Genomic DNA, 11,232 nt, shown 5'->3' on the forward strand with positions numbered 1-11,232 from the left:
TGGATTTAAAATCTTATTTACCTTTTTTTATCAACCATATAAGAGTAAGACAACGAAGACTCTATTTGAAGATGTTTATTTTCAAGAAAGGGAAGCCATTAGTTTGTAGTATGTCTTGGCTTTAGGATATATAGTTCCACTAACAAATTTTGGTGAGGCATAATTTGCTTCAAAAACAATGAATAATGCAATAGAGTAACAAAAGAAAAAAGAAGAGATAATATTATCAAGCACATGGGACATCTCTCATTGAAACCAAAGCAAAGTGAAGAATGTATGAATGAATCAATAGTACACCAACACTAAATCCCTCCTCTCTCTCTCTCTTCTCTCCTCTTCTTCTCTTTGCTGGCTTTGATTGACTCTTCACCCTCTCTATCTTTCCTCTATCTCTTTCTCTCTTATTATTATTTTTTTTTTCAGAAAAAGGTAAAAAAGAAACTCAGAACAAATGATGAAATTTATAATTTAAAAAAAAAAAAGAAAAAAAATGGTGTGATTGCTGTGTTGTTGTTGTGTTGTGGGTGGGTGGTGTTCGTTTAGCAAGGGCGACCAACAAAGCAGTTGAGTGAGCCAGAGAAACGAGTGAGCCTCCTAACAAAAGTTCCAGGCTTGGCCTTGATCATGTCATGCCTGCTGTATGGCCTTCGTTTGCTTGGATTTCCAGACTGCACAAAGTATGCTCCATTCATCATTAGATCTCCTTCTGACCTCCATGTCCATGTCTTCCATACAGCCTCGGTCGCGTAGTTTCTGTTTGTAATCTGCAACCGACAACAACACACAAATTTACTCATCGTAACCTATCTGCTTAAACTGCTTAAACTTTAGGCTTCAGAAATGAAACGAACCTGTTTTGCGGCAGGGTTGGGTGGGGCAATGAAGCGATTGCCCTGGCTGATAATGGTGGGGTGTTGGCTGCCACCAATGGCGTACATGAGCCAGTGGGTGTAATCGTTGTTCACGACGTGGAAGAATCCCCATCTGCATCTGGGCATCCTCTGCACCAATCCCTTACCGAAATGGTTGAACGCTACTGTCACTTGCATGACTGAGTCGCCCTGATACGAGTCGCTCGCACCAAACAACATCACCTGCGATACAAAGTAATAAATATAAATTTTGTTTCAGAAGTTGGAATGCGACGAAGTTAAGATAGAGGGATATGGTTCGGTACGTCGTTGTGATGGGTGAAATGGGAGTTTGAGATGGTGATGGCAGTGGAGCCTTGGATTGCGTCGATGAGTCCGTCCGCGCAGTTGGACATGGAGAGATGGTCGAGCCAGATGTTGGTGGAACCGAAGATGGAGACGCCGTCACCGTCGCTGTTTGTTCGGAGGCCAACATGGTTGGTGGAGTCCCTGATCAGACCGCCGGTGGCAACGATAATGTGGTGGATGTGGAGGCCGTGGATGATCACATTCTTGGCGAATTGGATGCTGATACCAGCACCGAAGGCAATGTGGACATTGGCGCCGCGGGCATCGATGGTCTTATGGCTGGCCACAAGCAGCTCTTTGGACAGTGTAATGATCATGCTCCGACCAAAGATGATCCACAATGGCTTCTTCTGGACTGCCCCGTATCTTAGGGTTCCAGGTTTAGGGTTTACGACATCAGCGTCAGAGGGATCAGTGACGACATAGATCTTACCCTTCACACCGCCTCGGGTTTTTCGGCCAAAACCAAGCACACAAGTGGCAAGTTTCTTACGGTTGTTGGCCCAGTTTGGGTCGCAACGCCAGCACCGGTCGATGGGGTTTGTGGCCATGCACGGCCCGTTGTATTTCTTCATGCTCCTCCTCGTGCTATTGCTCCCCTCCAAAGCTCTGCCACCCAAAATTTAACAAATCAACACACAATTTTGACCAAAAAACACCTAAATATTATTAAACCGCAAAACGAAAGATAAAAAAAAAGGTAGAAAATTTGGACATACAAATGGACTTGAAGGTTGAAGTGGTCAGTGACATTCATGGGGTCAGAATGGAAGGCCTCAAGAGAAGCCATTTTGGCTTCTTCAGCCTTTTGCAGCAAGTACTCATCATATTCAGCAATCCCAGCTCTGAGAGTTGGGAGAATCACAGCCACCGAAACCAAAAGCATCAAGAACTCAACTCTAAAACCAGCCATCTTTCTTTAAAATTGACCTCTTTTTTCTGGTTGTTTTCTGGAGGTTGTGTCCTTTTTTTTTTTTTTTTTTTTTTTTGCTTTTTCAGCAAAGCAAGCTTTTTTGGGCTGGTCAAGGTCTTTGGAAAAACCCCAGATAGGTTTTAATTTTGGCCAAAGTAAAACTCAAGACCTTGCCAGACCAAAACTGAGGGTTCTTTTTTTTTTTATTTATTGCTCTAAGCTGGAAACATTGCTTGCCCTTTTAAATCCCCTCACCAAAGCCTCTTATATAAGCCCACATTTTGGAGCCTTTTCCTTCTTCTTTTCTAGAATTAGGAGCCTTTTTCCCTAACAATTTGGTGAACCCTTCATTGTTGAAGATTTGGCAGCAAAATTGAGGGAAGTTTGTTGATGACTGCTATTTTTAAGCTAATTTCTGTTGTTCAAACTGTTAATTTTCAGTCCATTATATTGCCAAATATCCTAGCTATTTTTATTTAAGAAAATGCACAATCATTAATTTAAAATACTATTTTCAATCCTCTACCTTCATTTTCGATACATTTTCGTCCTTGGTTCATTTACTCTAATTAGTTTCTATACTCTCAAAATGTTCTTTGGGTTCATATACTTTTAAAAGACAACCATTTTGGTCCCTTAATTTTATTTTTAATCTCATATTTCTATCTAATGTCTATGCGACATTATACTTCGATATATTTTTTGAAATATAATTATGATTTTATGTTAAAGGGTTTCCGTTATGGTAAGAATTTGTGTAAAAAAAATTTAAATAGGTATTAAAATTATCACTTTTTAAAGTATAAAGACAAAAAATGAACATTTTGAAAGTATATAGATTAAAATAAACTAAAGTTGTGACCAAAATGATTATTTTGAAACTATTGAACCGATCTCATCTACTTGAAAATTGAGTAACAGTTGGTATAGAGAGTAAAATTGTATTTTAACTGTTTCTTTTTAACTTATATATATTGAATCTGGCTCATTTTTTTGTGTTTGCTTACTGATGTGTGAGAATTTAACACGTTATAAGCTAATTGATGATTCATGTGTAGTGAAATGGAATTCATATTTTGAAAAGATGTTAAATAAAAGTCCATATTATTTTTAAAACATAGTTTTAAAATAATTTGTTTCTAAACTAGTTTCTAAAATATTGTAGTTTTTTTTTTTTAATTATTTCTTTATAATATTGTAGATGTTCAAAAAGAACAAAAAATAATAAGCTAATGGCCAGTGAAACCACATAATGTATGTCATGCCGTCAAATCTGGGAAATTACATTTATACAGATCTTTTCCTATTTTTAACTCTTTTTTTTTCAATCTCTTCGCATTTTCTCTCAACTTTTGTAGTACAATATGTGGAATGAAGGATTTAGTTGTAAATATATGCGAATTATTATTGAACTATGTGGACATATTTTCTCTCAATTACTGTTCTCCCTTTTTTTAAATTATTTTATATAAATATTTTATTTTTTATTTTTAGTACAATTTTTTACCTTTATAATTTGATCATCTTTCTCTTCATATTTTCTCTCTATTAATATTATCCATTTTTTTAATTATTTTATATAAATATTTTATAATTTGATCATATAATTTATAAACAATTCTTAGAATCATAAAATAATAGATTATAGTAACTTATTATTAAGAATTGTAAAAACAAATTAATAGTTCGAGGACTTAAATTAATTTTAAATATATAAATAAATTATACAATTGAGAAATTAGATAAAAAATTAAATTAATAACATTATTAAAATTACCGAAGATGTTATGTAAAACATTTAAAAAATAATAATAATTTATTTTTCATCATTTCATATTATTTATTTATATAGCTAAGAGATATGAAACTCTAAATAAATAAAAATTATTTAAACGTCAATTTAAATACGAAGTGTCTAAATATATAACAATCAAGTCAGACTCCCTATAAGAAAATAAAAAGGAAGAAGAAATAATTATCAATAATTTTTTGTTGCTCCATATTATGTGTTCATATTATGTATTTTATATGACTCAGAACACATAATATGAGGTCTCTAAATAAATAATAATTTTATTGTTAATATTGAAAGGTTGGTAATCTATAGAGAAAAAAAAAGGTAAAATACATTTTTGGTCCCTGAGCTTTGAAGTAGGTGTCTATTTGGTCCCTGAAGTTTCAAAATGAACACTAGGTTTGAAGTAGGTGTCAACTTGGTCCCTGAAGTTTTAAAATGAACACTTTTGATCCATGAAGTTTGAGAAATAGTTCTAAATGGTCTTTTTTTTACTGTTAATTAACTAATATTAAAATGATGTGACAAATTGTATTTAAATTGTTTATTTTAGTTGTTGATGTGACACATTATATTAATTAACATATATATGTGTAGGTGAGGTGCTTTCTCCCTCCTTCCTCATCTTTTCCTCTCTCTTACTCTTACCCTTTTCCGGCGACCACCATATCTTAATCGTTACGGTCCGTCATTCATACCGGACATATATCATTTAATTAATATAATTTATCAAATCAGCAACTACAATAAATAATTTAATTGCAATTTACCACGTTGATATTAGTTAATTAACAGTAAAAAAAATCAGGGACCATTTAGAACTATTTCTCAAATTTCAGGGACCAAAAGTGTTTATTTTAAAACTTCAGGACCAAGTTGACACCTACTTTAAACTTCAAAAACTAAAAGTGTTCATTTTGAAACTTCAGGGACCAATTAGACACCTACCTCAAACCTCAGGGGTCAAAAGTGTTGATTTTGAAACTTCAGGAATCAAGTAGACATCTATCTCAAACTTTAAAGACCAAAAATGTATTTTACCAAAAAAAAAAAATCTCTAAAAATGTTAGCTACGACCAAAGCTCAAATTTAGGACCTTATAGATAGATATAAAAACAATCTATAACCACATCAACGTCATTTAACGAAACCGTCTTTTTAAGAGATGATTTCAAAACTACAATATTCACGGAATTAGTTTTGAAAAAAACTATATTATACACTATAATTCCTTATTTTAACAAGGTTTTTGTTAAGATTCAAATTACCCTAGCCCCGATAAAATAAAATAAAAAACCTATTAAAATATGTTTTAACTACAAATTTGTAGGTACTCGAAAGAAAATTACTACAAATTTGTAGGTACTCGAAAGAAAACTACAAATTTGTAATTTGTTAGTATTTTATTGAACATGAATAAAATAAGTAATTTGTTTAGTTAATTCTATTTTTAGTTTAAACATAATATTTATTGTTTGAAAAATTTAAGATTATAGATATAATGTTGAATAGTATATAGTCGTCCTAGAAGATGCAAATGTGTTAAAAGTAACCTAAAAGCCTACCGTTATGTTAAAAGTAACCTAAAAGTATACCGTTATATGTGAATAAGACTAGGTACTTCATCTCAATAACGTTATTTTACATAATCTAATTCTATGAATTAAAAGTTGCAGTTAATCTTATTCAAATTATTTGTGCTAGGGATTAATGCATGTCGGAATAATAATATATATGTGTAAGGAATTGGTTAAGTCTAGACCATAACATATTTGTTTTTTCTTCGTAAAATCTTTTATTTAGAAACAAATATATTATATAATGATTATTGATCTTAATATTAACTGGGATAGTTTGATAATTTACTTGATAAAAAAACTGAGATAGTTTATTCAATAGGCCTACCATTTTTATGACGTTTAAATGGAGAGTTAGAAAAATAAATGGTTCCATATTGTGTTTACTCGTTTCCATATATACTAGCTAGAAAGTATTATTAGGGCCATTTTGGTAATTTTCTTTTTCTGTTTCCTCTTTTTTTAATAAATAAAAATATTACTGCATGATTCTTGATTCAATAATGATAAAAACAATATTTTTATTTATGTTTGAACAAATTGAAAGCGGTAGAACAAGAAACAAAAAACTTGTTTTCGTTGTTTCTAAAACGTTTATACAATTTTGGTAATATTTCTAAAAATAGAATTATTTTTTTTACATATATATATAGTAGAACAAGTGGCATGTATATTATTTTAGTAGAACAAATGGGGGTGGTGGATTCGAACTCCTGACCTCTTGGTAGACAATTTCAATTACCGTTGAGTTGGCCATAAATTTAGATCGATAATATGGATTAATTAATTATTTTTTATCATTGGATCTGGCGACTTAGAGATACATAAGATCTCATTTAACAGCTCATAAAATTACTTATATATCGATCAATTAATTTGAAAGAAATGTTTGAAATGTTCAAATTTTAGATCTTTCTTTATGGAGCGAATACGTTGATATATACGAGGAAAAAGTGACAAAAAATAACCAAATCCAATAAGTTGAGTTGGGCCCCTGACCATGTGGCCCATAAATAGTTCATATTGGGCTTGGTTTTGAGCGTCCATAGGTAAGGTTACAAGTAGTAGAAATCTTTAGTAACAGAGGCACTTTAATGAAAAAGGACCATAAATACTTTTTTTTCAATAGCAATAGTGAACAAACAAATCAAGGGAAGCAAGAAAGACAATCAAAAGCAAGAACTCGGATGATGGCTGTGGGAACTTCCTCAAGCCACACCCTATTAACACGTTGCACTAGAGCAACTCTAGCTAACTGGTGTGCAGCACCATTACCCTCCCGAAAACCCGAAAAGTAAAGCAAAAAGTAATAGATCCTGACAAATTGCAGCGACGCCGAACATTAGAAAGAAGCATCCCCACTTCCCTCGATATCACCTGCCAAGAGTCGAAAGCAGCGCAACGAATCAATCTCGACGTGGAGCGTACGAAACCCGTCTCTAGAGCCAAACCCAAAGCCTCCTTAATATCAAAAGCTTCCACCATGTCAACTAAGTCACAGTGAGGAAGAAAAAAGGTAGCAGCGAGAAGACACACTCCAGTCGAATCCCGAAGACAACACCCACACCTGCACCCGATGAATTGGGGGAGAGTGATGCATCACAATTCACCTTAAATCCCCTAGGTGGAGGAGGCTGCCACCTACAGGATGCTCGTGGGGATCGCATAGTAGCTGCCCAAGTCGAGATGCCATAGCAGTACGGTAAGACTAAACTTACCGTTCCACCCAAGGGCTAATAGGACTAGCAAAGAGAGTCCTATTGAACGAGACTAGTTCTGAATACTCTAGATGGCCCAAAGAAAAACATAAAGCTCCTCAAAATCCCACCACTGGATAAGCTCAAAGAGAAGAAAAAATAAATTTGGAAGAGGTCGGCATGATAGAGATGAGCAAATTTTGACTGGAACCAAAAAGATTGGGTCACACTACAAAACCAAAAGAGGTAAAGAATATCCTCCCCCTTGTTACCACACAAATGACATATATTCGAAATGTCCACATTTTGCCGAATTAAAGCCGAACACGTAGGCAGGCACTCGTGACAGGCCCGTCATAAAAAGATTTTTATCTTGTTCAGAATCTGTAATATTCCAGAACCTTCCACCAACGAATCAACTCAGCCAATGACGATGATGACGATCCATGGTGCAAACCATACTGTTGGGCTAGTTTGTATCCACTCTTGACAAAAAAAAAAAAAAAGGACCAGTCTTATCCAAAATGCCAGATCTGTTGGTCCGGATGGCTCACACAACCCAAGGGATGGTGAAAATCAACTCGGCCTCCCGAGCATCCAAACTTGCCCGAATCAACCCCTCGTTCCAAGCCCCCGAAGCGGTAATTAAATCATAAACCTGACTTGTGGCTGAAAGCCGATGACTCGAACTGATTTGGAAGGAGTAATCTTGAGGGAGCCAATTAGAGTCACAAATCGGAATTGACTCCCCATTACCGACCTGCCAATGAAGACCTCGCTAAAGAAGAACCCACCCCTAAAGAAGACTCTGCCAGATAAACGAGGGGGACCAATCGAGGCGCACATCCAGAAAAGTTCCACGAGGGAAATACCGGCCTTTTGACACGAGAAAGGAAGTATCCGTTGCACCCGCCAACCTTGTTTCGCCAATAGGGACGGATTAAAAAGTTCCAAATCTTTGAACTCCAAGTCACCCAAACATTTCGGACGGCACATATCAGCCCAACTCACCCAATAAATCCATCTATTCACCAGCCACACAATTCCATCAAAACCGCACCATCAATTGATGAATCTCCTGAATCAACACTTTATGCAAGGGAAAACAATTCATTGTGTTGCAAGGTATAGGTTGAATTACCACTTCAATAAGAAGTTCTTTTCCTCCCATCGAGAAGAGACAGTCCATCCAACCTTGTAAATGACGCCAAATCCTTTCTTTAATGAAACCCAAGATACTCCTACGATTTTTCGGCATGAACGAAGGGAGTCCCAAATACTGTTCATGATACCTAGTCCGCCGAATGCCAAATAACAAACTAATTGCATGTTATAATTCATCGGAGGAATTCGAGCTAAAAGAAATTATAGAATTATCAAAATTAATTGTCTGACCAGATGCTCATTCATAAAGCTGGAGGATCAACCGAACCATAGCTCCATCGAACAACTTAGTTTTGAAGAATAGTAAACCGTCATCAACAAAAAAAACAGATGAGAAATAGGGGGACTGCACCAAGCGATAGACATACCGATGATCGTTCGTCTCCGCTACACCCTAGAAAATATAGGAAAGTCCCTCTGCGCTTAACAAAAATAAATAGGGGGAGAGGGCTCTCCCTATCGCAGACTTCGGGATGGAATAATATGACCCACCCACTCACCATTAAAATTAAAGGAATACGTAACTAGACATAATTTTACCAGATTTACCCAAGACTCAACAAAACCCAGCATTAGCATAATATGTTCAAAAAAACTCATTCTATACGGTCATATACCTTACTCATATCCAGTTTCAAGGCTGTCGTGGCCTGATTCCCATTTTACCGACTCTTTAAGGAGTATACACATTCATAACCCAAAATGGCATTGTCATCCAACTGCTCCTATTTATTTTATGGTCAAAATAAAATAATGTGAATCAAATTCTAAATCACAAACTTCTGTTGCAAAATAAATTATTCATTCCTAACCATGGTCAATCTAGGGCATCACATCTAGTTATCATACCATGTCTCCCTACATATTTCTAACAAATCACAATAATGGAACTCGTTGTTTGGGGGTAAATACACCCGGGACACGTGGATGACCATTATTCATTTTTGAAGAAACCGAATAAATGAGGATTGCTTAGGTCCACCTCGGCCCTACCGAGGTGGACCAAGTTTGCCCGCTGTAAAAGACTAAGTGTGGGAACCAAAGTTCGACCTGACTAGGGTCCGACCTGCTCGGAACCCGACAGGCCCGATATGAGAAAAAGACATGTAACCGCCGGTCGTGTGTACTGTCGGATCCACTACCTATAAATAGAGGAGTTCATTTCACGCTCAGGTATCGAATCTCACCTCGAACTAAATAAGGAGTCCGATCTATATTGACTTGAGCGTCAGAGTGCTCACCCTCTTGTGCAGGTCCACTCTAGTGTTCAAGTCGGAACCGGAGACCAGGTTCGAGCTAGATTCGTGAAGAACCGTTGTGCAGATTCTTGCATAAACATTTGGCGCCGTCTGTGGGGAAGGACATCCTAAGTCATCCCGATCTAAAAAATATATATAATAAAAAATAATAAAAATACACGCAAAGATGGTGCATCCATCAAACTCTGCCAATACGACAGAACAGAGGGGTGTGAACGCTGACAATGGCCCTCAGCGAGACCTTGGTGCAAGAATAGTCGAGGACCAGGTCCGAGCAGGGCAAGAGGGAGATCTGCCACGCAGATCTGCCCGCCATGCGAATCAAGAGCTACCACCTGCTCACCCGAAACCCTCAAAAGCCAACAGAGGCCGAGAAGGAACGTCGAGAAAAACCTCCCAAAGGGCCAACCAGGAAGCAGACCCCGAAGCTCTGTCTACTCTCCAGCGCGAGTTGGATGATATGCGCCATCGATTGCGCATAATGGAAGAAATGTACGCCGAGGCAACGCGTGTTAACCAAACTGCGTCTCCCTCTATAGCTTCGGGCGCACCTGGAGAAAAGGAAGCTCCATCTATCCAACCTGGCGATCGCGAGCCCATTCCCAACAATGGAGAGTGGATTACAGCTTGCGGGACAATGTTCTGAGAAAGCATCTCACTGAAAAGAAGAAGAGAGCATCTCGGGAGCCGGAAGACTCTCCTTCCTACTCCCCAGAATTCTCCAACTCGAACCTAAGGCTCAATCAAAATACAAGCCTCTAGCACCAGAAGCTGTGATCACTAGGGAAGAGTTCGACCTGATGAAGCACAGGTTCGATGAGCAGGTCGAGGCGCTTAAGGCCAGGTGCGAAAAGAAAAACTGTTCGTTCGACGATGGCGACTTGGGAGAATCGCCATTAACTGCGGACATCCTGGAGGCTCCAATCCCTCCGAAGTTCAAGACTCCCGCCATGAAGCCCTATAACGGGTCTAAGGACCCTAAAGACTATGTTGAGGTCTTCGAGGGCCTCATGGACTTTCAAGCGGCGACGGATGCGATCAAATGCCGCGCCTTCCAGATCGCGCTTACCGGCAGCGCGCGCCTGTGGTACCGAAGACTGCCGGCCAGGTCGATCTCGACCTACTCCCAACTAAGGAAGGAATTCGTCAGTCAGTTCTCCTCTCAGAATTATGACAGAAAGATAGCGACTCACCTTGCCACAATCAGGCAGAGGGAAGGAGAGACGCTGAGAGAATATGTCACAAGGTTCCAGGAGGAGCAGCTAAAGGTCGTGCACTACTCCGACGATTCGGCCATGTGCTACTCCCTCACAGGCCTGGCCGATGAGACCTTAACCATAAAACTTGGGGAGGAGGCTCCAGCCACCTTCGCCGAAGTATTGCAAAAGGCGAAGAAATTTATTGATGGGCAAGAGCTCCTCCGAACCAAGACTGGCCGACCTGAAAAGCAGGTCGATCAGAAAAAACTAAGCCAGGAGAAAAGGAGGACTGATGTCAGGTCCAAAGAAAAGGGACCATCCTCCTCCAGTAGTAGAACAGAGTACCGTAGGACGAAGAGCGGCCCTACCCGGAGCCGACCTTATGAATGGTACACTCCAACCACCATC

At 38.0% G+C, this 11,232-nt stretch overlaps 1 protein-coding gene across 1 annotated transcript; it reads right to left on the bottom strand.

Annotated features, from left to right (window-relative positions):
• Positions 1–205: 205 nt before the first annotated feature.
• On the bottom strand, positions 206–2,366 carry LOC148207947 (putative pectate lyase 19). Its single transcript, XM_088118185.1, has 4 exons — positions 1,940–2,366; positions 1,178–1,829; positions 852–1,094; positions 206–764 (listed from the first exon to the last, which is right to left on the bottom strand). The coding sequence occupies exons 1-4, from the start codon at positions 2,131–2,133 to the stop codon at positions 540–542; spliced, it is 1,314 nt and encodes a 437-aa protein (XP_087974311.1). The 5' UTR covers positions 2,134–2,366; the 3' UTR covers positions 206–539.
• Positions 2,367–11,232: the final 8,866 nt, after the last annotated feature.

Source organism: Momordica charantia, unplaced genomic scaffold (assembly GCF_013281855.1).
Source record: "Momordica charantia cultivar OHB3-1 unplaced genomic scaffold, Mcharantia_2.0 BLBB01000019.1, whole genome shotgun sequence".
NCBI classification, from domain to species: domain Eukaryota; kingdom Viridiplantae; phylum Streptophyta; class Magnoliopsida; order Cucurbitales; family Cucurbitaceae; genus Momordica; species Momordica charantia.

Bases quoted from the DNA above. Each gene is read 5' to 3' on its own strand.
- LOC148207947 (XM_088118185.1), bottom strand. From the start codon at position 2,133: ATGGCTGGTTTTAGAGTTGAGTTCTTGATGCTTTTGGTTTCGGTGGCT. The intron at 1,830-1,939 runs GTATGTCCAAAT...TTTGGGTGGCAG, and splicing joins TTCAACCTTCAAGTCCATTT to AGCTTTGGAGGGGAGCAATA. The intron at 765-851 runs GTTCGTTTCATT...TGTCGGTTGCAG, and splicing joins CCAACCCTGCCGCAAAACAG to ATTACAAACAGAAACTACGC.